Source organism: Volvox carteri, assembly GCF_000143455.1.
Source record: "Volvox carteri f. nagariensis unplaced genomic scaffold VOLCAscaffold_98, whole genome shotgun sequence".
Lineage (NCBI taxonomy): Eukaryota > Viridiplantae > Chlorophyta > Chlorophyceae > Chlamydomonadales > Volvocaceae > Volvox > Volvox carteri.
Genome location: NW_003307641.1, coordinates 130,120 through 156,157, shown reverse-complemented (window position 1 = coordinate 156,157; position 26,038 = coordinate 130,120). Strand labels below are relative to the sequence as shown.

The 26,038-nt window shown below is 57.9% G+C and overlaps 5 protein-coding genes across 5 annotated transcripts in view; 3 read left to right on the top strand and 2 right to left on the bottom strand.

The window, feature by feature from the left end:
- Positions 1-1,048: 1,048 nt before the first annotated feature.
- On the top strand, positions 1,049-2,972 carry VOLCADRAFT_121727 (uncharacterized protein). The gene is made up of 3 exons (XM_002958562.1): positions 1,049-1,902; positions 2,244-2,303; positions 2,528-2,972. The coding sequence occupies exons 1-3, from the start codon at positions 1,336-1,338 to the stop codon at positions 2,618-2,620; spliced, it is 720 nt and encodes a 239-aa protein (XP_002958608.1). The 5' UTR covers positions 1,049-1,335; the 3' UTR covers positions 2,621-2,972.
- A 2,770-nt stretch (positions 2,973-5,742) lies between these two features.
- Positions 5,743-8,771, bottom strand: VOLCADRAFT_84511 (uncharacterized protein). Its single transcript, XM_002958541.1, has 7 exons — positions 8,651-8,771; positions 8,441-8,545; positions 7,934-8,176; positions 7,433-7,556; positions 6,793-6,873; positions 6,418-6,562; positions 5,743-6,242 (listed from the first exon to the last, which is right to left on the bottom strand). The coding sequence occupies exons 1-7, from the start codon at positions 8,756-8,758 to the stop codon at positions 6,125-6,127; spliced, it is 924 nt and encodes a 307-aa protein (XP_002958587.1). The 5' UTR covers positions 8,759-8,771; the 3' UTR covers positions 5,743-6,124.
- Positions 8,772-9,169: 398 nt separating this feature from the next.
- Positions 9,170-12,369, top strand: Vfl3 (uncharacterized protein; the record flags this gene model as incomplete). The annotated part of the gene is made up of 9 exons (XM_002958561.1): positions 9,170-9,311; positions 9,413-9,918; positions 10,057-10,173; positions 10,322-10,440; positions 10,570-10,647; positions 10,741-10,863; positions 10,958-11,079; positions 11,230-11,658; positions 11,823-12,369. The coding sequence occupies 9 exons, from the start codon at positions 9,170-9,172 to the stop codon at positions 11,999-12,001; spliced, it is 1,815 nt and encodes a 604-aa protein (XP_002958607.1). The 3' UTR covers positions 12,002-12,369.
- A 13-nt stretch (positions 12,370-12,382) lies between these two features.
- Positions 12,383-18,394, bottom strand: VOLCADRAFT_99881 (uncharacterized protein; the record flags this gene model as incomplete). Its single annotated transcript, XM_002958540.1, has 11 exons — positions 12,383-12,629; positions 12,884-13,046; positions 13,226-13,391; positions 13,660-14,132; positions 14,406-14,571; positions 14,848-15,171; positions 15,652-15,790; positions 16,458-16,544; positions 16,889-17,040; positions 17,707-18,190; positions 18,345-18,394. 11 exons carry the CDS (start codon positions 18,392-18,394, stop codon positions 12,383-12,385), a joined length of 2,451 nt encoding a protein of 816 aa, XP_002958586.1.
- Positions 18,395-24,712: 6,318 nt separating this feature from the next.
- The window catches only part of VOLCADRAFT_69679 (uncharacterized protein), a gene marked incomplete at both ends in the record, with an annotated part of 3,605 nt that continues 2,279 nt past the window's right edge, over positions 24,713-26,038 (top strand). Inside the window, 2 exons of the mRNA XM_002958560.1 lie at positions 24,713-24,898; positions 25,774-25,990. Coding sequence (XP_002958606.1) covers positions 24,713-24,898; positions 25,774-25,990 — 403 coding nt within the window. The remainder of the gene's footprint in view (positions 24,899-25,773; positions 25,991-26,038) is intronic.

Genomic DNA, 26,038 nt, shown 5'->3' with positions numbered 1-26,038 from the left:
CGGCGCAGGGGAGAGCGGCGTTGGGCTACGGAGGTGCAGGGGAGAGCGGCGTTGGGCTACGGAGGTGCAGGGCAGGGTGGTGTTGCCCCAGGCGCGCCACACAAGACCCTCTGCTGGATGTTCTGGATGCAACCCACCCGTCAGGTCCATGGCGTATCGTCGTGAAGATCCAGTGCCGTTGTTGCATGGACGCGAGAGACCACTGGCCGGGCATGGCATGCTCGTGCGGTTACCTCGGTTGGCGGTCATGTCCACTCTTGCCCTGTGTAACCCGCTGCATGGAGCCCTCCCGCGCAAGCCTGTGCACTGTACTAAGACCTTCCAATGTGCATAAGCACCTGTTCGTGCTCACAGCGGCTCCGTTATTCAGTCGGCGACGTCCCAGTGGGGGTCGGTCGGCACCATCTCGCGTAAGGTCCATCACTTCTGCATAATAACGCAGTCATTGTTGCCATCTTGATGAGCTAATCCTACATCTTCGCTATGCATAATCCGTTGCCTGTGGAGGCCCCTTGGCGTCCAAGCTGAAAAGTAAATTCGCACCTCTGGGTTGTCCATCGCCGCTGTCTGACATCGCTCTTTGCGGTGAGCGCCGGCTTTGGAGGAATAACTCTAATACTAAAAGTCTAACTAAATATTTGAAGGCATGCGGCGCGAGGACTGACTGGCACGAGCATAACATGCCCCTCGAAGATATGCAATATATATTGTAACGGCTGCGCATGGAATTATTTGCATAGCCATGTTGCATGATGATAATTGTTTTGGGGGGTTCAAATCCTCAAATGTGTCAAATGCCAAGCCCGAGGAAATCCTTGCATGACCATTATATTGCTTATTGTTTTGGGGGTCAAATCCTCAAATCCCGATGGGATTTGACCCGGATTTGATTGGGAATTCATGAGGTCAAATTCCGGGATTCCGGCCCCGTGAGGGGCCTCGATGTATTGGTAATGGAGCGAACTTCATAACGGTACCATCGTACATAATTTTCCAACAAACGATTTTCAGGACCCAAAATCGTGTAGCTTCATTTATCCATGCGATGTGTTAGCGTTGCTTCTGAATTCCATGAGCGTAATTACCAGCTTCCGCAATTACAATGCGTTCCTAGGATTTCTTGTTTGCCTCAGGCGCTGTCATACTTGCTTGTTTTCAGTGCATAACAGGTATATACATTAATTGTTAGTTCGTTAGTGGCAGCAAGTCTTGGCTATTTTGCCGTAAAGCGACTCAACAACCCACTTGGGAGTCGACCCGGCGGCCATCTTAACATCGGCAAGCTCTCAGCGCAAATCCTTAGTCGTCATTTGTATTGTCGAGGATTAAAGGCGCATGGCGGCTGTGATTGCGAAGCGTATAAACATTAGCTGTCGAGGTGCACGGCCGAGGATGTGTTGTGTTGTCCCTAAGGCAACGTCAGTCCTTCCGCCCAAGCAAGCACTCAAGGCTACCGCACCGCTGGACGGCGCTTTGCACCCACGGACTGCGTCTTACGTGAACTTTTCAGCAACGGCGGTTGACTTTTATAAAGTCTTAGCTCGCCTGGAAGCTGCAAGCTATTTTGCGCGAGAATCTCAGTCCGTATTGGGGGCTTCTGTTCCCGGACCAAATGCTCCGCAGCGCAAACCCTGGACAGGCATCTTCGATGGCCTCTTTGGTGGCTCGCGCATCAGCAAACAGACTCAGACTGAGGTCCTCGGAACCCTATCTGGTTCCGACGATATAATGCCCTTACGTCATGCCGTCGTCATGTTCACCGCGACCTGGTGTGGTCCGTGCAGCGTGGTGTACCGCGAACTAAAACTGGCCGTGGGCAGGTTGCAGGGTCGGCCTCCCACGGCCATCATCGTGATAGACGTCGAGGAAGAAAAGGAGCTGGCGTCGGAACTGGGCATCAAGGTAGAATTGCTGTCGCTGAGCCCTAGTTGAATGATGCTGAGACTGAACGTGCACGGCGTCCTGTAGCAGCACCACTTTCAGGCGTGCTATCAACAGATTATTATTATTGATTCCGCCCTGCCCCTCCGGCGACGGGCCTGAACGCGGCCGCAATATAACGGCTCCGCATGCAGGCGGCGGTGTGAAGTTCGGAGCAGTGTGCAGCGCTGCACCTGTCCTGCCAAGCGTATCATATCTAGGCTTGGCGTCTTGGTCCAGAATAGTTTTTCACCTTCTGTATCCCGTTACGAACGAACCAGGATCCCGTTGCTCCGTCTGGTCGCTTCACCCGCCTCGTGTAGGCTCTGCCCACCCTCCTCTACCTGAGTCCGGATGAATCTCGGGGACCAATCTTCACCCTGGTGAGTGACCACCAGACCACCTGGCCTATATCAACAGCATGCTCCTTGATGCGGGCATGTTTCTTGATTGTGCCCTGCACATACACTCGCTATCGCACGTGCTTAGGTGGGGTTCACCTGCCGGCTCACGGCCGTCCGCCAGTTTATATCTTTGTTGCGCCTCCATTCCTTGGCTATAATATATTTAGACACCATTGGCTCATTGGCATGATTCCTGTCCACAGGGTCCCGTGTCCGCATCGTTCATCCTGGACGCCATGGACCGAGCGGTGGATTGCGGTGGTCGCAACATAAAAGCAAAGTGGCTCAAACTTTGATAGTACTTGCCCCAGCTAAGAATTGTGCACAAGCAGCAGCGACATAGCGGAGTAATGTATCATAGAATAATGATATATATTCGGGGTTTCATCCCTAAAGCGAGTGGCGAAGTAGCTATTTGGTTTGTGGTGCCACGAGTGGTGACGTGAAGGCCATGCTGTGTGCGCGCACGGTTCTGGGGCGGGCCCAGAACTCCTACACACGTCGCAAGTGTTCTTGTTGTGAGTTCTGAGGTGCGTGATGCTTTTAGGTGCTTTTGAGCTGAGGAAGAATGCTTTATCTGTCAAGCGGATGAGTGAATGGCCAAACAAAAAGCCTGTTGAGAGGAAGACACGGCAGGAGCGCAGAACGAAGGAAGATCCCAGCAAGTTTTGAGCTGACGTACACGACAAATGCTGAGAGATCCATGGCTAATTTATTGATTGCTTCGAGGTGCTGTGAAGTGCTTTCATTTTTCGGGGTTGTAAAGAATGTGGATTGATGTATTGCATAAGGTTCAAGGTTGAGTCATTCTCAAGTGGAGCGGGTTAGCCGCCCGGCAGGGCCGTTGCTTTGAAAGCTGATGAGCTATCGTCGGGGGAAGGAGTTGTGAAGGCGCCTCATCAATACCTCGTGGTGCTGTGGATAACATGTGGCTGGGATAGGCGCGTAAAATTGTAGACTGTTTAAAGGCATTTATGTATGAGAGCTTCTTCCCTGTTGGACCTGCCGATGTTCCTTCGGTCGTGGGTTCGGTTCTTGAAGCGAAGTTGAGAAGCCTGACAGCGGCCTTTTGTGAAGATGTCCGGCCGCCCAGTAGACCGTACGGGGCGCCACGTGTTGCGTGTCCACTGGGATATGTAGCAAGGACGCGTTCGTTGTCCGTCGCAGATGTATCTTTCAGCGTCCACCAACCCTGGACCTCCGGAATGCGGCGGTTTGGCGAAGAATGGAATATGGCAGGGCGGACAGGGCGAATCATGGTGGACTAGAAGCCCTGTGCGTGGATATGCCCCACACACCATGACGCCGTTTCAATTGGAATGCAGGGTTGCGGTCTCCTATTGCTGCTATTGCTGTTATCGGGCGAATCGCGCCATGGCCATGGCGTAGTTGTTGTTGCGGATGTTGCGCAATGAGGACTTGAGCTGGCAGGTGCAGTTCCGTTATCTGAAATGGTTGACACGTGAGCGGCCGTGATAGCGAGCTGCCTGCTCGTGATTGTTTTCCTGCCAATTAACGTTGAACAGCAATGGCCTAAGCCAAGGGGCCGCTGATGCCAGGGAGCGGACGGCTGCTGTAAAATCCCTACAGGGCTCGGGGATTTCTGTTTTTGGTTAGGTGGGGTGGTAGGCAACACGGCGGGGTGTGTGTTGCAGTCACTGCCTGAAGTTACCACCGCTTTGGAACCAGCGCTTGAGACTAACACAGAAGATGTAATAAGAGGATTACAGCAGTAAATTCTGTGAACGAGGGCCTTCCCTTGCCCGTTCCCTTGAATGCACATATTGTACGGCAGAGCGCGTATGCTTTTTCACGTCACATTGCTGAGAATGGTACAACCATTTTTGACATGCAATGGGTATGGCAACATCAAGTGCATGAGCACTAAGGGACATTTTTTTGCTTTTTGGGCGGGGCCCCAGCGCGAAGCGCCCAGGGGGGCCCCGACCTGTAGGATTGCCCATGTCCGTGTGTGTGTGTGTGTGTGTGTGTGTGTGTGTGTGTGTGTGTGTGTGTGTGTGTAACGGACCAAACATAATATCTCGCCCGCCTGAAACGCGTTATAGGTACTATACAGCATTCTCTATTGCAAGGTATTTCGCATGTAGCCAACAAAAATCGTATGAGCACAAACAAGTTTGGCTGCCTCAATTGACCGAGGCCAAAGTCACATCAACGCCTCTCGAGCTAAATTTCATCCCGAAAGGTACCGCGTATCTCATATTTGAATTCTTAGATGACGGCGTATGATAACTCGAACTCCCAGGCCTTGAGTGTGTAACGGACCAAACATAATGTTTCACCCGGCTGAAACCCGTTATCGGTACTATATAGCATTCTCTATTGCAAGGTATCTCGCATGTAGCTAACAAAGACCGTATGAGCACAAACAAGTTTAGCTGCCTCCATTCACCGACCTCAAAAGTCACATCAACGCCTCTCGCGCTAAATTTCATCCCGAAAGCTGCCGTGTATCTCATAATGGAATTCTGAGATGACGGCGTATGATAACTCGAACACCGAGCTTGCGTTACCATTTGCCGGCATGGGCAATCCGACTTGCCACCAGCAGGCCAACATAATTTGCTTTCACTTCTCTATGAAATACACAAGCTGCTTGTTTGTACATTTACTTTGGCCAATGCACGGGGCCTCCGAAGACTTGCGGTGTGCCGCGATGAAGCTCGCGGCTGTGGGGCGGATTGCTGAGGCCGCTGGCGCTTCGGGGATAAACATCACAGACAGCACCGAATTTCACTCAGCTTGCGTTACCAATTTGCCCGCACGGGCATTCCGACTTGCGGTCTGCCGCACTGTCCATGCGGCATGCACCCGGGATGGATGCGATTCGCGTGGAGCGCGCAGGCGGTGCTGACGATTCCGCCGGTGCAAGCTTAGCTCCCACACCATCAGTACTGCTGCAACAAAGCACATCTCCCACCGCAGTGACACTACCCATCAATTGTCACACGTGCCGTGCTAGCTACCGGCCTGTACGGATGCAGGGGGGGCCCGCCCTTTTTCCGGCTTCGAGGAAGCCGACACCCGACTTGTCACCTAAATGTCCATCAAGATTGTGACGTACGCCGTTCATCCACTCCGCCTGAGTATGTGTCGATGAAGGCGTCCTGACTATGCTGCATGTATGCACGTCAAACATCTGGTACGTGCAAACTTGGCTTCTTTCAAAAAAATCAGCTATAACAGCTCACTTTTTGTATATTCTCCTGTGCATACACGTACATAAATCCTAGCTGTCGTTGACTTTCCTTTGCTGCGCGCTTAGGTGGTCGCCATGTGTATCGGTACCGCATATGTACTGCGATCTTTCCTGGAAATTAGGTGAACTTATGCCTAGCGGCTGGGCAGCTTGCAGCAGGGCTGTGGCAGGCGTAGCCGCCGCAGCGGTGCATCAACGAACATGTATCACATTTGCAAAGTTTCTGGGAACGTCACCAAATTTCCATATCGTTAATGTAACTCCAAGTGTCATTTTCGGACCCTCGCCAAACGGTGTGTCGCAAGAGTATTGTTTCACTCCGGGTACCACACCACCGACAACAATAGCCATAATACCGGCGGTGCCATATACCCTGCGGCTCCCAACGACCCTGCAGCTCTCAACTAAATCGCAATACGCAAAACTCAGTGCAAAATTTTCACATTGTTGCGTCCCGGCATTTGCACGACATAGGTTCCTAGCTCAACCCATAGGAAATAAAATGCAACAACAAAGTTACAAAGCATGCCCAAAGCATTTGTAATTTAAATACGAGTAGATCCAACTCCAGCAAAACGACTCAAGGCCACTGGCTGTTGATTGAGTAGTCGCAGTTCGATGACATGTTGGTGAGAAGCGCCCCGAAATCCTTGGTGGGCTCACCCTCGCCGGGCTTACGGGTGATCACGTCGAACGCCCTGAACAGCAGGGAAGATGCCCAACCGCATGGTATGAACCTTCGAAAAATGCACGTTGACTCCAGTCCTCAAGCACAAAAGAAATCCCATGACTAATCCAAGCACGTCCCTTTTAGTTACATCTGAAGCCCTGCCTTGCACTGCCCTGCCCAGCCCTGCCAGTCTGTTCAAGTACCTGTTTTCTGCTGCCTTGAGCGTGAGGCAACGCACGCTCAACTCAGCCACATCGCCACGAGGAATGCTGCGCATGGTTTCTTTCAGAAGGGTATCATCCACGCCCACCACCAGCTGCCGCTGGCCATCAGCTTCGTCAATCAAGCCTGCATGATGCAAATCAACAGCCTTTTCGGTGATCTCTTCGCTACATGGACGTGATCTGTTAAATATTTGGCACAGGTCCAAATTACGTGAACTCGTGTAAACAGCTGCCGGGGCGCGATCGCCCGTGCACAGGTGAAGTATTCCATGCATGCGCTATGTGCATGGCTACAGGGGCCGCATTCAGGAATGGGATAAGGGGCATCCAGTAGAAACGTATCTCCTCTCGCACCTCCTGGGTGGATAATCGTGTAGGTGAGGCCTGATGCAATCAGGTACTGCTCAGCCTTCCTCTTCCACTGAAGAATGTTTCCTGTGGATGAACGCGCATCTGCTTAGTAGGCGAGCATATTCTACTCGGGAACGTAAGCTAAAAATGCGTGGCAATTTACGCGCACATGGCTGTAGGCTTCACAAGCGGGTTAATGCCGAGATTCTATGCGTACTTGAGGAAAGCGGAGGTAGGAATGTTACAGCCAGCTTCGTGCGTTGGTAGTTGTACATTAGTTGGCCTTTAAGAGATGAGGTATAGGGGCGAACTAATCGGTATTGATGCCATTGCAGCATTGGCCTTTGTTCCAGACGGTCGGTGGCAACCAACATCCCGAGCTTCCGCGGACCGGGCTCTCAGGCCCTCCCTCCCGAAGGTATCACCATATCGGTCCTTTCAGGTACCAGGGTGATGACGTTTTATCAGTGCAACGCACCTTTTGGTGTCTGTCTGTCTGTCTCTCTCTCGGCATCGCGGTAAACATGCCACATCACAAAAAATGTTCAGCCCTTTTCCCCCTTCCCAGTATTATACCCAAGGACGAAAAAAATAATAGCCTGGTATTCTCTGAAACAGGTTGAGTCCGGCTGCCATAACCCACCGTTTCCAAGCTTGTTAAGATTGTTATCCTTGTCCGTGCCGCCCATGCTGCTGATCAGCACCACCTTCTTCACTCCCGTTGCCTTCGCAGCATCAATCTGCACCTTCTGGCCCAGCCAGTCAACCTGAAAAGCGCCGGCATACGACGGAAAGGAGGGTTGCAAAACGGTCAGCACGCGGCGGAGGGTCGGGCCCAGGATACGGATGGGAAAGGGTAGGGTAGAAATGTGGACCACCCCGGGATAAGGATGGTAGAGGGCCCAGGATGGCGGCAAATTTGGAAGGGTCGACGCCAACCCACCAAGGATGAGTATGGCTGAGGGAAGGGGATGCAGTCACCAGGATGCGGGATGTTTGGCTGGAGGATAGGAAAGGGGGGGTATAGGATGTATCCAACCGACAGGATGCATGCCCGACACTCCCCAAGGATGCGAGGATGGGCTGCATTATGCCGAGGAGGATTCATCGGTAGCTTAGAGCGTTTCGGGTGGTTTGACCTTACCTGTTCGGGATTTTGGCCCTCCTTCCAGCCAAACTGGGGCATGACTCCTTTACCCCCAGTAAGTTTGGCCCAAAACACGGGGATAAGGCTTAGCGGCTTGAGTACTGGCACAGCTGATGTGGCAATGACCACAGCGTCGCATCCAGTAAACGCAGCTTCGAAAGCTTTGGCGTCACCTTGAGAAATGTCCGCCGCCAAGATGGCTGATTCCTCCAGACCCAGTTGCGTGAGCTTGGGCTTGGACTGGGACCACAAGATAGCAGGAAGAGGTGGGTCAGTGCATGCCCAAGGACCTTGAGAGCAGGATTAAGAAGCAGGATTTAGACCGCGTCGCTGGCTGGGGCTGAGACACGCTTGGAACACGCTTCCACTCTGCGGAAGGTTTTAGTCCGTCAGCGGTGCCCAAATGCATGCAGATAGGCCCACCCATCGTTGCTTGCGATATGTCGTTGGTGTTAAGACATTCCCTTTGCAAGGACCTCCCTTGCCACGCCGTCACAACCTTACCGAGGAGTTGCGAACAACTGCGCGTGTCTCAAACTCAGCCGCGCGCTCCAAAAGCTTCTTGACGACAAGGGCTCCAGTCCGTCCGGCAGATCCCGTCACAGCAACCTTCAGCCGATGAAGTAGCCATCAATCAAGATTACCGTACTGTACAGACGAAACGTTGCTGACCGCTGCACAGCGGATTAAATCTCAGGTCGAAGTGCAACGCACCTTGAGCCTTGCTTGCGCCATGATCGCTAGGCTTCTGCTTTGTGTCAGTTGAGTCGTTTTGCTGAAAGGTCGCACCGTGCGCCCACGTAGAACTCCGGACTTCAGCATTTTTATAGTAGCGCGATCCCAATCGGGATACCTTGGACATCTCTACGAAAGCTTCATAAAAATTGCAACTAATCGAGCCGTACGGCAAATTTGCATCCACTGCAACAAGCTAGCTGAGCCCTGCAATACGGATTCATAGCGGTGAACCCTTTCCCTCTTTTCATTTGGATTCTTATGCTGGTAGTAGTTGACCAGGTCAATTTTCTTTTCTCTTGGATGCTGTCCACTTGATTCAGTCCTTTCCTATGGCTTAATTTTTCCAAGATGATTAGAATACCTAATCTGTAGTTTCAATAGTCATTTCCGACGTCTTACCATGGACCTTTGTGAAACGGTAGGAGTTGAACTAGGCCTTCCCGTTGCCGGCCGAGTCATACATAACGAAGCAAGTACCTTAATCCGTGTCTTGATATGTTTTTGACGCAGATTGACGTGACCTTTCATGGGGTCGCCTATCTGCTCACTGTGTCCACCATTGAAAGTGAAACCCTCTGCTTGGAGGTGGAACAGAAGTCAGACTGCTCGCGATGGCGGGGGGATTTCACATCTCGATGTAAGCAAGCAGTATGGCGACTTGCATTATCAGTTGTTGCGAACACGCATGTGCTGAGACCCCACCGCACGTCGCGACATCCTGGGTGACTTATTTGGCAGATATCGAAGACATTACGGCGAAGACAGGGAACTTCAAGAAATTCCCAGTGTTCGTTAAGATGTTGCTGTCAGCACTGAAGCAGGCGTCGGACAGCGTGTTCGTGGATTTGCTCACATACCAAGATTTGGAGGTGTTAAAGAGCCGGAAAGCCGGCAATCAGGCGCCTCCGCCGCGGACGCAGGCACCGAACAACAAGCGGTACCTCATTATGACGTACGCAGCCGAGTTCGACCGGGTGCATTACCCCTTGCCTCTCCTCTACGAAGAAAACCCCGACCCGCAGCACCTGAAGCGTGTTATTAGTCAGTTACGGGCTGAGGTGGAGGCCCTCCAAAGTGAGGCTGGAAACCGCCGTGGCAGCGAGGCGTCTGCAGAGTTGCGTAGGCTTCGCGAGGAGAACACAGGTCTTAAGCACCAACTTAAGCAAATGGAGCGTGTGGGCTCACCTGGGGCAGGGCAGGACCAATCAGCAGACGCGCGGGAGCTCTCTCGTGATCTAAAGACGGTGGGTGCCGGCATGGAGCTTCAACTGCTACTTGTGGCCCAAGTCATTTTCCGGGTTGTTCAGGACCACGGCATGCGCGTGATACGCTCGTAGAGGAGTCCATGTAAACATGGTTCAGTACGCATGCGGCTTACGCAGGCACGCAAGGAGCGGGACTTGCTGCAGGCGCGCCTGGAAGCAGCGGAGGCTGAGCTGGAACGGGAGCGGGGAGTGCACCGGCGGGAGCTGCGGCGGCGAGCAAAAGAGCAACAGGAGGTAGGAATGAAGAGCAGGTCCGGTGAAGTCGTCAGCCTTAGGTCTCAAATATCGAAGCTGGCGTTCTAGGCCAGTTACCCTGATGAGCACCTGGCGTTCACTTGGACCAGACAAGGTTTCGTTTTCTTGCCCCGCGTCTTGCCAACAGCTCATCGAGGAGCTGGGTCGATGTAAGGAGGTGATTCGGGAGCTGAAGATGCGGGTTCGGCAATTAACGGAGGACACGGAGATGCGAGACCGCCGCTTAGCTTCAGCTGACAGAATGAGGTGGGAAGGGCTGGCCCTCATGAACCTTAAATTACAAGGCCTTCGACACCGTCCCCTCCCAAAGCTGTGAAAATAACGGTTATGTCAGCGGACTAATGGCACGGGTTTGGGCCGCGCTTTTCCCAACAGATCAGTCTACGCACGGGGCGCGGGAGAACCCTCTGGTAGTGCACGGCCTGGCAGCCGGACAAGTTCCGCAGGACGAGGGTAGGTCCATTTGTACGCTTAGTACCTCGTACACTCGTACAGCGACTTATCCGTGTTGCTGCTTTCCACTATTGTGGTATGACCTCTTGTCAGGACCAGCCCGAGCTACGGGGCGCCGACTCGTGGAGCTGATAGCAGGAGTCACAGCCGCGGCCGGCCGACGTCGAGCGCGGAGCGCTCCCGGCCAAACTCGGCGCCGGTGGTTGCGCGGCCAAGGTATGCTGGGTGTGAGATGTGACGGGAGTGACTGTGCCACACACGGCACTCCGCAAGCGTATGCACATCTGTTGTAACGTTTCACGTTCTACAGGTTTGACCCCACGGAATATGTCCGACAACGGAAAGAAAGGGAGGCAAATCATGGGGGCCGCCGCAGCAATGCACCGACGCCACCTCGCTCTGGTCAGTCATCCCGTGCTCCGTCTGTAGCAGGTGGGCTGTTGGTGGCGGTCAGGTGCTTGTCAAGCGGCTATAGATGCGTTTACGCGTTTCCTTGGCCTCCTTGGTTCGTGGATACGCGGCATCCCGCGGATACGGTGTGTTCATATCCTTAGATTTCCATCCTCTTCGCGTTGCTTGCAGGGAGCCGGCCTGAAAGCGCTGAGCGACTGCCGGCTCTTCGCAACCCGTCACCTGGCTCAAGCAGACCTAACAGTGGCGAGCGCTTCCGACATGGCGGAAGCGCGAGTACGGGACCACCTGGCTACAGCGGTGCAGGTGGCAGCCGCGGTGCGGCGGATAGGGCAGGTTCACGCTTGCCTGACTCCTACGGGGCGCAACGGTCACGTGGAGCATCGCCGAGTGGGCGCGTTACAAATGCATGGGCCGAGCCTGCGCCTGGAAGCGGCGGGGCTGGCTGGTCAAAGTTCCCAGGCGGTGGGGGAGGGGCAGGCGGCGGGAACCGCTTTGCTGGCAACTCGCCTCGCTCTATGTCACCTGGCAGAGCCCTGATGGAGGTCAAGCAAAAGCTCAGCACCTTTGTGTCCGGGCGACCTCCTGGCACTGCTGCCGGTAAGCATGTAGACCCGCACTTTGGCTAATCTACCGCAAGCCCACGACGGTAACCTACAGATGTGGCTCTCATGGACTAAGAATTTTGGGAGAGCACACGGGGCACAGCCCAGGCCAGGGATGTTGGGGCAATGTCTTAAAAAACTTACGTTCCATGCCTGCAGATGACGCGAGCAGCGCTCAGGGAGACCACGTGAGCCAATCGTCCAAGTCCCAGGTGTTTGAGGACGCCAGCGCAGAGATTGCGGACATAGACTCGCGTCTGCATGCGTTGCAAAGCTTCTTGCGCATGGCCAAGTCGTCCAGCACCAGTACGACCACAACTACGACCGCCCAGGCGTAGCAGTGTATATATGTGTATTGTAGAAGCCCTTGTGGGTGCATCAATCTGGGCCGGGATGCCTGGAGCAGGCCGTGCGACTAGCTACCGGAGAATCACGGGAGATCTCTTGCACGGGCGACTGTGATCCACCATGTAAGCGTTGAACTTCAGCTAGCCGTGCATTTTATGCTTGGGTGTGGGCGCTCAAGCCAACCGACCAAAGGGTTATTGGCGTCCATTAGTGCCTTACCGACACATTCGAGCAGGATGTACTAAACGAACCGCGAACAAACCGCGCCTCATGCACTGTGTGCGTGATGGGTTTATCCTTACGCATCTGCATGACAGCTGGCGGACCCAACCATTGACTGTAAACAACGATCCCAATGAGCTACCTTCGTGCTACCCTACACCGTTCTCATTCGTGCTATTGAGGGTGAGCCCCTCCACGACACCATGCAGCCCCTGAACTGAGTCAACGGTCTGCCGCGCGTGCCCCTTGCTTGGCCGCCGACCAAACCCAGCTGCTGCTACCGCCTGCTCATGTATCGTGTACCGTAAGATGTTGGCCTGCAGGGTGCCCACAAGCACCTCGGGCCTGTCATAACGCAGGGCGAGGCAACGGAACTCCTCCGTGTCGTGTGCGAACCTGCGTGCACAGCCGGCCAGCGCAGCGACGTGCGATCAGAATGGGGAACAATCCGACAATCAAAACTCCCATATTTTACGCAGGAAGTTATGTCGGAGTGCGCATGGCCCTGCAGTTGGGGCTCTGCCTGGTGTCATGCATCCATCGTATCTAGAGCTGCATGGCGTCGTGGTCCCTTGCCGCCCCAGTAATGCGGCTTGGTGACACGGGCATATGGCTGCATGGGACACGGCCACACACTTATCTAATCGCACCTGTGCCGCACTTGCCCGGCCACATAGTCCCACACCAGCAGCTGTCCGTCCAGGGAGCAGCTGACCAAGTGACCACTGGCGGGGAGCACGTCCAGACCGGTGACGCTCCGCCTGTGTGCCTCAAGCACCTTGAGCGGCCGCGTGCTGAAGGTGCCTTTCAAGGCTATGGCCGGGGAAGCAGGGACCAGACTTATTTGCGCTGCATGGACTCCAGTCACCGGCGAACCTGCACCGACCAACAGCATCCAGGTCCAGGTCGCAGTATATTCAAGCTGAGCAATCGCACAGGGACCAGGCCGATGGCAATCCTTACAGCTATATATCCGCTTGCAGTTAGCGTACCTGCAAAGTGGGGCTTGTTCACAGCTGCAGGGACTGTGTCCCAGAGGCATATTGTGCAGTCGTCCGATCCCGAGAAGAGGAAGTTGGCGTCCAGTGCCAGGCACGTCACAGCATTCTTGTGCCCCCGGTGGCAGCCCAGATAGTCGTAACCGGTGGCGGCCCACACCTGTTGAGTGTAGCAATAGCACGTATCATAACAGCAACATTTCTCCCTAAGCTGTCAGCACTCTAGCTGTCTCCGCGCAGGTTGCAAGGCACCGCTACCCGACAGCAATCGCGCTGATAGCGCCAGCTGGTAGTCGTACTGTCCCGCTCTCTGCGCGTTCCGCTCAGGGCGGCGGCGAGACACTATGAACACGAGTGCTGAGACTGTTTGACAGCAATGCCCGTCCTGACTTTGCCAAGTTGTATGGCATTAACCCCTAATGACACACCTTAATGATACCCTCAGTCCCCGCCGTCACAATCGCCTTTTTCAGTGGGTCATACTTGAGGGCCAAGATCTCCGGTTCAGGAGACGCAAGGGCCACTCTCAGCGCGTCCGTACAGGGTCTGGGCTCCCCAGCAGCCGCGGCGGCTGCTGCACCCGCGACAATCCCCGTCAGCGACGACCGCTGCGGGGTGGGACTACCGCTGTCCCCCGTGCCGCTGCCGGGGACTCTGCTGCCACTGGGCGCCTCGGGGCCGTGCGCCCGGAACTTGGCCACCATGTGCGGCGGCTCCCCTCGTAGGCTACGGATGTCCCACAGCACCACCCAGCCGTCGTAGGAGGCCGATATGAGCAGCTCCTCGTTGCGATGCACCAGCGCCAGTGACAGTGCCGTCACGGCATTGGTGTGCTTGTCCTTCAGGGTGGTGGCGTGGCCCGTGTCCAGGTTCCACAGCCGGATGTTCCCGTTGTCGTGACCTGCATGTGACACAAACAACCGCAACCGCGGCAAGAGCGCCAGTGTAACATGAGGACGTGACCGGAGGCAGCCCAGTGCAATGCAGCCGGCCGAGAGCCGACACAGGCGTACTCGGTGTCCGAGAACATAAGACGTCATCCGCAACCCAACCGCAATGCTCGTAAGCCCTAAGTCTATGGACATACGGATCGGAACTCTCTTAAAATGGAAAGCAGACGAAGTGCAAGGTACGCGCCTCGTAGCGCGATGGTTTTTTACCCGGGCCGCCGTACCTGTCACAAGCAAGTTCCAGCCCTCAAAGAAAGTCATGGCGCTGATCTCCGAGGTCGCCTCCTCCATGACGCGAATGCAGCCCATGTCGTATGGATCCCACAGCCGTACGGTGTTATCCACGCTAGCGCTAAAGATGCGGTAGTCCAGGTCAGCGCCGGGGCCGGCCTTCACAGCCAGCCGCGGGGAGGGAGGGAGGGCAGCGGGCGGAGATTAACCGATATGCGACGCAACTCGGGCAACAGATACACCCACCACGTCACCTCCGTCTAACCCCCAACACCCCATTATGCCGTATCACACAGAACAACAGAAACCAGCTATAGGCGCCGGGTCAGTGCCTACCTGCTATGCCTACTCCACCTAGCAGTGGCAAATGACGAAAACCCAGATAGCCGTACTGCTTCCTCTTCTCCCCCACGCTGCTGCAACCCCTCCACTCACCACGCCTCCCGAGCACGTGTACAGGCTGATGACCGCCTTCTCATGTCCCCCCCGGGCCACGTTGTAATCCAGCTCGTGGTCAATGATCCACAGCCCCAGCTCCCGGGCAGTAGTCACCGCGTACAGCTGCCGACCAAGCACCGAAACCACCGACTGAATGCTGCTACTGCTGCCGCCGGAGGCTGCGGTGCTGGCGGCACTGGCCCCCACTCCCCGCTTGCTGCCGGCGGCAGTGGCGGGCTGTACCATGTGTTTTGTAACCATGAGGCGGCCGGTGCGGATGGAGAAGATGGACAAGACGCCGCTGGTGTCTCCAGCTAGGATCTGCGGGCAGCAGGATGAGGGGCGGCAGGACGGGACAGGAGGAGAGAGTGGCTTGGGGGTAGCGTGCGTTTGTGTGTGTTTGTGTGTGCTGAGGAAATGAAAATAGACGGCTCAGATGTATAACTGGGAAGGGTATGCGCTGGGGGGGAAGGGGAAGAGGAGAAGGTCGTTGGGGGTGTTCAGTCATAGAGGACCTCCAAACTGGAACACAACATATTGATGGGTAGGATGGGTAGGGTGAGTGGGAAAGGCGAATGGTGGAAGTCAGGAGTAGGAGTAGGATATTGTGCAGGCAGGCTGTTAACCCACCTTCCTCCTCGTCCTTGTTGCCCCCAACCCGGTGTTGTGTTGATCGCCTAGATGGGCGCATTCCAGCGCACTCGGAATCCCCCACTCCTTCTTTCCTCCCTTCCTTCCCCCCCCCCGTCCGGGGCCCGGAGAGGAGGGGGTGTTTACTTCTTGCCCTCCCCTCCGCCCCACCTCATCAAACTCCAGGTTGACCTCCAGAGTGGTGAACTGGCACTGCCGCTCGTTGGCCCAGCAGTGCCGGACGGACTCAGTCTTCACGTCCCAGGCCCTGATGCACAGGTCGAAAGCCACGGTCAGCACCAGGTCCCACCTGCAGTTGCATACATACATACATACGTACACACGCGTAGAGCATGTACGGGAGATAGGTAAGGTATGATGGAGGGTAGAAGGGCAGAACTGCCGACTCAAGCTCTCAATACCCATCAGCGGTTACGGAGGGAGCGTTACTGGGAGGACATGACCTGCTGCTGCTGCTGCTGCTGCTGCTGCTATGCCCGGGTGGCATTGCCCAGGTCTAGCCGGCAGAAGAAGAAGCGGGGAGGTGATGGTTGCATGCAACACAACAAGCAGTAGCTGCAGCTGCTGCTGCAGCTGGATGTCCGTAGTACGTCAGTTAAGAGGAAGGGAAAGAGGGTTGCGAGGGCCCTCCCCCGGATGACAGAAACTGATTGGCTACTACTCGTCCCATTGTTTGATCTGTCGCAACCGTGTCTGACATTAGTACGGCACATCAACAGGCTAGGTCCAGTCGTACAGATGGACTCAGGCACATGATGCATCGCGACCATCAACCACGTCGGAGCAAAAAGGGGGGAGAGAGAGCACACAGATGGGTGCCAAGTTGGCACTGCCAACCCCAGGACAGCCGAGGTGACGGGCTGGAGAGCGGGATCAAGGCCCGGGGGCCATTTATCCCCACGGCAGCCCCGCCCCGCGATGGCCACCTCCCCCCCCATACCCCCCTTTCCCCTTACTTTGCGACAAAGCGGATTATAGATACGCTCCGGTCGTGCAGGTGCTCCACCCGCCGGTTCACCCTGAAGTCCATCCTCGTGGATAACCTGTTCGGCGGGAAGGCAGCAGCGGAGCCGGAAGGGGGAAATGGGGAATGGGGTGTTCAGGGGAGAGGGAGGGGAGAGGGAGGGAGGGCACCCCCCCAACATGGGCCCAGGTGGTTGAGAACACAAACACAGGGGCCGGTGACTCATCCGGGGCCCAGTGGGGGAAGGGGGGGGAGGGGAAAGACGAACCGCACGCGATTGAAGCTGCTGCCAGAGCAAGATAGTAGCAACCGAAAGAACTGACCGAAAGGGGGGGAGGGGTCGTAGGAACGGCTCAGCTTTCTCAACCCCCCCCATTTCCCCCCTCCTTTTGTATGTCAGTTGATATATCCCCGACTGTCTACCTCTGAATGCTGTCGTCCCATAGCGCCTCCGGTACGATCCGAGTGATACCGCCCGACTCATCCGCCGCGTACAGGGCCCCCAGGTCCCCCACATCCCCGCTGCTGTCGTGAGACAGGCCCCGCACCCAGCCCTCCATGCCGCTGACAGTCGCCTGGGGGAGGGTGTGACAGGGAGGGAGAGACCCACAGGGTTTCGGGGCTTATACAGGGTGCTGCATAGGGTTCGTTAGGGCCGGGGGGGTGCCCCTCAGCCCTACACATACTGCCACATCATAGGTACGGCTAGATACGACACCCATCATGACACGAGGGGTAGGTTGTTGCTTATGACGGCCATATGTGCGTGGGGGCAGCGGTTTGTCAGGACATCATAACTGGCCTGAGATGGCCGAATGATGCGATATGCCGTGCGCCACACCAAATCGCCACGTGCCTATGTGGGGCCTATGTGGGGCCTATGTGGGGCCTGGTGGTGTGGCTCGTGTCCCCTCGAGGGACCCGGGGACCTGCAGGCGGTGCGCGGGTTGCTGTGTCACTGAGACCGCTGTCACGAGACCCCTACCGGCGCTCACTCATGGAGCGAACGGAGGGGGGCCTCCCCGTTATCCCCCCCTTCCCTCCCCTCCTTGAATCTGCTCTGTGATGGCCGCCCACTTGCTGCCCCCTGGACCCCCCCTCAGACGAAGACTCCACACTGGCCATGTCGCCATGTCGTCGCATGCGGCTGGGTGCGTGCTTGCATGGCGCGCAGGTAGGTAGGTAACAGTCTCCAACACCTCCCCTCCCTTCTTCCTCTCCCTCCCTTCCCCAGCAACCACCTGCAGCTCGAACCACGGGTACACCAGCTGCCGCCGCCCCTCCTCGTGCCGCCACATCTTTATGGACCCGTCCGTGCTGCTGCTGATGATGTAGTCCCCCAGGATCACCAGGCTGGTGACGGTGCCGCTGTGGCCGTACAGCGTCTGAACACACACGGTGGGCTCCAGCATCACCTTGCCCTGGTAGTCCCAGATCTTTATGCTGGAATCCACGGACCCAGTGACAATGAGGCCGCCCTTGCCCAGGTCGCCGTCGGTGGGGCGCGGGGTGCAGATGGCGGACACAGGGCCCTTGTGGGCGCCCACGAAGCGGCTGGCGTTGCTGTTGGGGGTGGACTCGGTCATGATCCAGAAGCACACGGCCCCGTCGTCCAGGCCGTAGTACAGCCGTCGGCGGTATGGGTCGTAGTGGGTGGCGACGATGGAGGGGTCCTTGCTGCGGACGGAGGCCAGCGCGGGCTTAATGGGCTCCTTTTGGCCCGTGCTGAGGGCCGGGACACGTGAGCACCATCTGATGACAGGTTACGTTAGAAGTAGGGGAAGTGAGCGGGCGAGGGAGGGGTTAGGGAGGGCGGAGTGGAGTGGAGGGGTTAGGGAGGGCCGAGCTACCACGGGAAGCTTGGCGAACCGGAGCTTACATGCATCGTATGTCCACAGCAATTTCCGCCTCCTCATCATCGCTGTACATGATCAGCGCTTAGGTGATGATTCGCAAGGTAGGAATGTGCGTTGGTCGGGACATGTCCCGTGCTACGAGAACAATGAGTCGTTGCACAGTATGCGCAGTATGGTAGTTATTTAAACATTTATCTTATGCAGGCAGTCGAGCTAGATTCGACTTTGGGCCTGAAGAAAGAATGAAAGTGGGCATTTACAATATTGCACGAAAGACCTACTTATCTCCATCATAATTGACAAACGATAACATTTATTATAAGTAAAGGACACCGTAATCAATCCCAAACTGCATTACGAGAAGGGACATGGAAACTTGCAGCTGCACGACGTAAGAATGCATTGAGGTTTCTGGCGCTCATCTAGGTTCAACACATTCAGCATCGTAAACGTGCTGATCGGTACATGTTACGCCTCCAACGCTAGCTGATCACCCTACTGTGTTCTGAGTGTTGCAATCCGACCAGGGCTCCGGGATGGCCTCCCCGTGATGGTAACAATCTCTAAAAATGTTCTTTCCTCCTAGCCGCAATGATATTCGTGGAAAGGCCCATGGAGGGCGTGGTGGGAGGAGCAAGGTGGAGCTGACTGCCCAGGAGGAGTTGGCCAAAGCTAGGGAAGAACGTGAACGACGAAAGAGGCAAAAACTTGAACAGAAGTCAGCTGTAACTATCCAGGTTTGTGAGGAATGCTTTGTTATTCTCGTAAGGCTTGGAGCACGTTGTTCCTCGTTACCTTCCTGATGATCAAATATTAAAATGTAAAGAAGTCCTGGATTTGGACGAAGTTGTCTTCTTACTTAACACCCAACTTTGTTCCGTGCTTTGGCCCACGTAGGCCGCTTGGCGCAGTTGGTCTTCCCGCTATGCAACCAGGCGTGCGGCACGGAGTACGTGGATTGATCAGTATGGCTGCTATGGCGAGAAGCTACAGGCAGGGTAAGTCGCCCAAACCCTAGTTCGCCTAATGGGAAGCTGCCCTTGAAATCCTGACCCTTCTGCCGTTCATCGCATGCAGGGATTGTCTCAGCGTCAAATCAGGCGGGGCCCTGGCCCGCCTGCTTTTCTTCTGTAGACCGGACACGGACTTGCAGCGACTCGTCAGCGTTGCCCGGGTGGTGGCGGCTGCGGCTCCGAAATCAGGTACCGCGCCATGCGATGTGCCATCGTAGCGTGACCCATTTTGGTATCGGTGGGAGTGATTGTGGCCTAGGCCGGACGCGTTAGGCGATTGCAATCTTACCCGTCGTCCATAACTACGTCGTGTCGACCTTAAAATGCAACACTTCACTGGCCTGTCTATCGTCTGTCTCAGCTTCGCCCGTATCACACCCTTTCAAACGAATGCTGCTTATCTGCTGATATAGCCCTCCCCTTTTAACCTCACCTCCCACAACATCCATTTCGCCGTAGACGCTTTTTCAGCGTACGTGTCGTCGTACAACGTGGCCGAAACTCGTGCCTCCCTGCTGTACCAGCTGAAGTCTCTGGCGCTGTACTGCCTGGCGGCGCTGACGCAGTGCAGGTACGGAAGTTGGGGCGTTGCGGGTGGGGTGCGTGGGGGCACGCATCGATTGGGGCCCAAGGACGGATGGAGAGGGGGCCAGTGACGGAGGTGAACCTCGGAGGGTAGCGGTTGCGGCGTACTGGCGACCGTGTGGTTACGTATCCGATGTGTGTCGCATCACGCGGCAACGCAGATGACCCATCTGCGGCTGCCCCTCCTGGGGGGTGGACACATCCTCCGGGGCCCCCTGCTACTGCTGTTGATACTGCTGCTGCTGTTGACACTACTGCAAGTGGTGACACAGGAGATGTGGAGTTAAGAGCTTGATGCACCTGAGGCTGATCCGTGTTCCAGGGCCTTCCTCCTCATCTCCACCACCACCCCGCTTCCCGTGCCAGACACGAGCTGGCTCCCCTGCTGGCCGCCCCCCGCCCCGCCCACCCTCTGGACCCCTCGCTTGGGGGGGGGCCCGCGGGTGCCCTGCTGGAGTGCGTGTTACTGCTGGTGTCCCCCGACCCCTTCACCCACATACTGGGCAAGCCCCAGGCCACCAGCCTGGCCGGTGCGGTACTGAGTCACCTGGCTGTCAGCGGCATGTGCGGAAACCTCTTCCACCTGCTCACAGCGGCGTTGCTGCCACAGCCACAGCCACCATCCCCACAACAGCAGCCGCCTGCCGCATCCCAACAGCCTCACCACGACGACCATGGCCACCGCCATGGCCACCACCACAAGCACCAAAAACAGCCGCAGCAGCAACAGCCAGTCGCAGCTGCTCACGCAAAGCCCTACATCGAGGTGCTGACCACTCAGCTGACGGTGCGGCTGCTAGCGCTCAAGTCCTTCAGCCCGGGAGCTCCCGAGGACTCGCTGCACATGCTGCTGTTCGTGCCGGACCTGTGGCGGCGCTGCACCTCCCTGCAGCCCGTGTCGGCGCGCATGTGCCGGGCGGCACTCACATGGCTGGCAATGGCGGGACCGCACCGCCTGGGGAGCGCCCTGCTACCGCCCCCGCCGCCGCCGCCACACCACAGCCACCTCCGTCACCGCCATCAGAGTGGTGACAACCGCAACCGCGACCGCGGCGACAGCAGGTGCAGCTACCTGCCGGGCGGGCCTGGAGCGGCGGTGGCAGTTCTGCTAGCCAACCTGCTGGCGGTGGGACCACGAATACTGGAGCACAGCGGTGTAGGGCCAGGAGCGGGGCCGGGGGCGGGGCCCCCAGCAGCGGGACAGCGCGCCCTGGGGCTCCACGTGGCCCGGGTGCTCCACGCGGTTGTGTCGCTGCTGCCCCTGGATCCGTTCTTCCCGGAGCGGGGTGGCGGAGGGGACGACTGCGACGACGAGGTGGACGAGGCGTCGTGCGGCTCGCTGGGAGTGTCCCGGCTGGTGTTGCCGCCCGGGGCTATCTCGCAACTGCCTGAAGGCCTGTTGGAGGCGGTTCGGGGGCTCACGGGAACCGCTGGCAGGCAGATGATAAAGCAGCTGGTGGCGGTGCTGCTGCCACATGCGGGGCCCCCGCCACCACTGGCCACCAGCGCCGCCACCTACATCCTTCCCTCACTAGCATCCTCTCCCCCTCTGCCGCTGCCGCCGCTACTACAGCACCATCAGCATCATCAGCATCAGGCACAGACCAGCGGCGCCTTCGCCCACAGCAGCTCCCCGCCGGGGAGGCATGTGCACCCGCACGGGATGTCCGGGGGCTTCTCCGCCCACCTCCCAGCTCCCGCTCCGCCAGTGTCCCCATCGGCGCTGGCCCCCAGTCCAGCTGCCCTGCTAGAGGCCGCGGAGGCCGCTCACGTGCTGTGCGAGTTCCTGTGGCAGCTGGCCCAGCTGCCGGGGCAGCAGCAGCGCGTCATGATGGTGGCCAGCGTGTCGTGCGACCTGGTGGCACGAATGTGGTGGTCTTTCCTGAAACCCGCACGACAGGCAGACCTGGGGGGAATAGCCTGGATGCCACACAGCGGATGTGGTGGCGGAGGCGCAGGCGGCGGGCCCCAGGTCAATAGCCCCGGCGGTAGCACCCAGGCTATCTGTAGCGCCTCCTCCAGCTACAACTGCTCCGGAACCATGCCTATAGACATGGAGGTAGTACCCGCCGTGATGATGAGCAGCAGGATGGGGATGATACCGAGTGGTTCCGGAGCAGCCGCCGCCGCCGCCACAGGGCCTTTAGGGCGCATCAGCTCGGGTGGCGGTTCTGGAGCCGGGTTGACAGCAGCAGCAGCTGGAGGAGTGTGTGGTGGTGGCGGTGGTGGTCAGGTTGAGGCCGCGGGCTCCTATTTGACGGGGTCGCGGTCCGTCAGTGGTTACACAGCGGAGGGCGGAGGGGTGGGTTGGGGCAGCGGCTGGCGGCCCCGCCTGGCTGAGGACGTGGGGTGGCTACTGCCCCTGGCGGTTACCTGTGCGGCGTTCTCTGCCCAGATAGCCACTGCCACGGTAGAGGAGTTCTACGGGGAGCCGCAGCGACCTCTGCCGCTGCAGCAGCTGTATGACACGACGGCGCCGGATTCTGGTGGGTGCGCGTGTGGGAGGGGGGGGTCTGGGCAGCTGGTGGATTTGCTGGTCACCGAGTCCTGGGGCTGGTGGTGGGGCTGGTACATGGGTTACTCACAGCCTTCGGTTGTGCGAGTTCGTTGAGTGGGAGGTGGGGGGCTAACCTAAATGGCACCTCAGTCCGCCCAGCTGTAGCTGGTAGTGGCTGTCGGCCTGGGGGATGTGGCCAAGCACCTGGGCAGTTCCAGCTTGCGGGTACTTGCGCCCCGGGGCCCCTGGTGCGGCACCACCCCGCCGTGTGTACGCCACCACCTCCTCCAGGGGGATGTGGTGTGGACTGCACCTGTGTGCCGGAATGGCTGGTACGCACCCCCGTGGCGGCCGACCGGGGGGCCACCAGCCAACCCGGGGTTTTGTTCGCTTCCCCCGTGTCGCTTCCCCCCCCCCAACTCCCCTGGCAGCAGCTTCACTCGTTCGTGGTTCGTCTCCCCCCCCCAACTTCTCCCCTCATCAGGTCCCCGGCCCCCGGGGTACTCCTCTTGTCATCCCCCTCCCCCTACCTATCGCCCCCTCCCCCACCCTGTTCCCCAGCACACATCCCCTGTGACCCCCGTCCCCCCTCTCCCCGCCTCTCAGGCTTCCTGGCCATGTTGCGAGACGCCTTGTGGCAGGTGCTGTGGTCGGATGGGGAGATAGACCGCAGCCCAGAGGGGGAAGCACTGTATGCCGTAATGGTGCGGGCGGGCGGGCTGCTGTACGGCATCCTGTACGAACGCAACTGTCGACGGTCCTTCTGCCCCACGGAGGCCTTCCACGCCACTGCACTGGCACCTGACTGGTGGGTCCGGGGTTCGGGGTGATTGGAGTGTGTGTATGTATGTACGTGTGCCCGTCAGAACCCAGTGACTGGCGCGCTGGGCCATGTTGAGTCCGGCGATGTTGGCCCACTACTACTGCTGCTGCTGCTGCAGGGGGTGTAGCAGAAGGGGGGGGACGCCCGCGCCCGGGGACGTGCCAGTAGGTGGGGGCCCGCTGGCGCCCGTCGCCAGCTGACTGTTGACCATTGTAATCACCAGCAGGCACCAACCAGCGAACGGCTGCGGGGTAGGGGGCTGCACGCAGCGCCCTGCCGCTACCGTGAGGTGTCACTCCCGGGCTGGCCCCCTCCTGTTCCCCCCTCAGGTTCTTCACGGAGGCCAACTCCATTCGGAGTAATGCGGGGAGGGATGACGGTAGCACCCGGGTGTGGCAGGTGGGGAAGGGGGGAAGGGTGTATATTGTGTGTGTATGTATGTACGTACGTACGTATGATGATGTTGTTACAGGGTGGTATAGCTTCACCAGCGGCCCCTTTTCCCGAGGCAGTTCCCTGCTCTCCCCTGCGAGAGGGGCACCCTAATCCATTCACCCCATCCGACTTCAGAATGTATTCATTGGGTTCAGCAACTCGCCAACAGCATCCAACCAAATCTAGCGGATCAACGGCGACTCAACTTAATTCCTGGTCAGCTTGCAAGTTGATATAATCACGTCCTACATCGTCCACAAGGTGGGGGGCCACCTTCCAATTTAACACCCCTCACACACCGAAAGGTCGGCAGGCGGATTAGAACCCGGAACCTCCTGGAGCAGAAGTAAGGCCTTAACCTCTGCCAGCCACCTGCCTATAATGTATGTATGTATGTATGTAGGTAGGTAGGTAGGTATGAAGATTGGTGGGTGGTTGTATGGGTGTATGGGAGTGCAGCATGGGGAGCAGGACACGACCGCCGCCCTGCTGCCTGCTGCCCGGTGCGGTCGGGCTATAGCTGTGTGCCCCCCTCGACCCGCGGCGGCCCCTGGCCCCCCCTCACGAATACCCACCAACACCTCCCGGGCAGGGGAAGTCCCACGGGGGGTAGCCTCGTGTTGGTGTGCCGGGGTCTGCTATGTGCTGCGGCAGCGGGTGGTGATAGTAATACTGCCGCTGTCGCTGCTGCTGCTACTGCTGTTGTTGTTTGTTGTTGCGCCTCAGGTCCTCCGCCACGCGCCCTACCTTGTCCCCTTCGCGGACCGGGCCCGGCTGTTCCAACAGATGGTGGGGAAGGAGAAGGAGGTAAGGGGGTGGGGGGATAGAGGGGTGGGGGCTCGGGAGGAGAGGAGGGGAAAGGGTTGTGAGAGTTTATACGTGTGTGTATGCCGGGACAGTGGGACTTCCCACGACAGCGGTTATCTTCGCCTCCGCCTCCACCTCCACCTTCACCTGCCTCTCTTTCCTCTTTCCTCCCTCCTCGCGCGTTGCGCTGTTGCCCCGCTGCAGGAGTACAGGGCCCAGGAGGACGGCCGCATGTTCGATCTGGGTGGGCGGCTGCTGGAGGATGGCCTCAACCCGCTGGGGAACCGGTTCGTGGCCATACGCCGGGACCGGCTGCTGTTCGACGGCTTCGACAACCTGAACTCGCTGGGGGACCGACTGCGAGGGCGGGTGCGGATAGCCTACATAGACGCTCACGGAGCGCAGGAGGCGGGAGTGGTGAGGCAGAGGAGGGAGGGGAGGCGGGGGGGGCATTATATTCCGGTGCGGCGGGGGAGGGGAAGCGGGGGGTACGTGCATGTGTATTGAATGGAGTGCTTAGCAAAGGAAGCGTGTATGTACGATATACTTGCACTGTGTGTATGTATGTATGTATGTATGTATGTGTGCATGCTGCATGTCATCTGGGTCCCCTGGCCGCCCCGCTCAGGCGGGGGGTGGCTCTGCTGGGGGCCTCCCTCCAGGAGGGGGCCGCCATCGGGGGGCTCACCTGGCATTGCGACCATGTGTTGCTGCTTCACGGCACACACACACACACACACACACACACACCTTCCAGCGCACATACACACGCACACGCACGCAGGACGTATCGCGACGCAGATTTATCAAAGTGCACACAGGGCGACCGCGTAGCTGCTGTGGTGCTACTGCGCATTCCTGCACGCACCCCGCTGACATCCCTCTGCTGCTCTGGGTGGGGCCGTACATGGATGGGCGGTTGGCGGTTGGTGGCAAGCAGCAGGTCCGGGGGGGGGAGAGTGTGCTGTTCCCGGCGACACACCCCCCGGTAAACGCCTCCGCCCCCATTACCCCTGAGCTCTTACCTTTGCAGCCGCTCCTTCCAACCCTTTTTCCTCATGACCGCCCCATATATATACATACATACGCACTCCGCACCGGTCTCTATGACCAGAGTACCGTACACCTCTCCCCTACCTTACCCTACCCTACCCTACCCTACCCTGCCCTGCCCTAGCCGAAGTTGGTCACTCTGTCACTCCCCCCTCCCTCCCGCGGCCCTGTTCTTGCATGTATCATACCTCCCCGCCATCTCCCGCTGCCCCCACCCGCCGCCCTCCACCCCAATCCAGGACGGCGGGGGTCTGTTCAAGGACTTCATGGAGGAGCTCATGCGGGAGGGCCTGTCAGCAGAGTACGGCCTGTTCGCCGCCAACTCCTCCCACCAGCTCTACCCCAACCCGGCTGCCGTACGGGTGGTGGAGGACGCCCCCCGTCTGCTGGCCTTCCTGGGCAGGATGCTGGGCAAGGCCATGTACGAGAACATACTGTTGGAGCTGCCTCTGGCAGGTGAGTGACTGAGTGGTGGGGGGAGGAGGTTAGGCTGAGGCGGTGGGG

Excerpts from the sequence above, each read along its gene's own strand:
- VOLCADRAFT_84511 (XM_002958541.1), bottom strand. The coding sequence starts at position 8,758 with ATGCTGAAGTCCGGAGTTCTACGTGGGCGCACGGTGCGACCTTTCAGC. Across the intron at positions 7,557-7,933 it reads AGGGCCAAAATCCCGAACAG|GTTGACTGGCTGGGCCAGAA; the intron begins GTAAGGTCAAAC and ends GGCGCTTTTCAG. Across the intron at positions 6,563-6,792 it reads CACGATTATCCACCCAGGAG|GCTTGATTGACGAAGCTGAT; the intron begins GTGCGAGAGGAG and ends TGCATCATGCAG.
- VOLCADRAFT_121727 (XM_002958562.1), top strand. The coding sequence starts at position 1,336 with ATGGCGGCTGTGATTGCGAAGCGTATAAACATTAGCTGTCGAGGTGCA. Across the intron at positions 1,903-2,243 it reads CGTCGGAACTGGGCATCAAG|GCTCTGCCCACCCTCCTCTA; the intron begins GTAGAATTGCTG and ends CGCCTCGTGTAG. Across the intron at positions 2,304-2,527 it reads GGGGACCAATCTTCACCCTG|GGTCCCGTGTCCGCATCGTT; the intron begins GTGAGTGACCAC and ends TCCTGTCCACAG.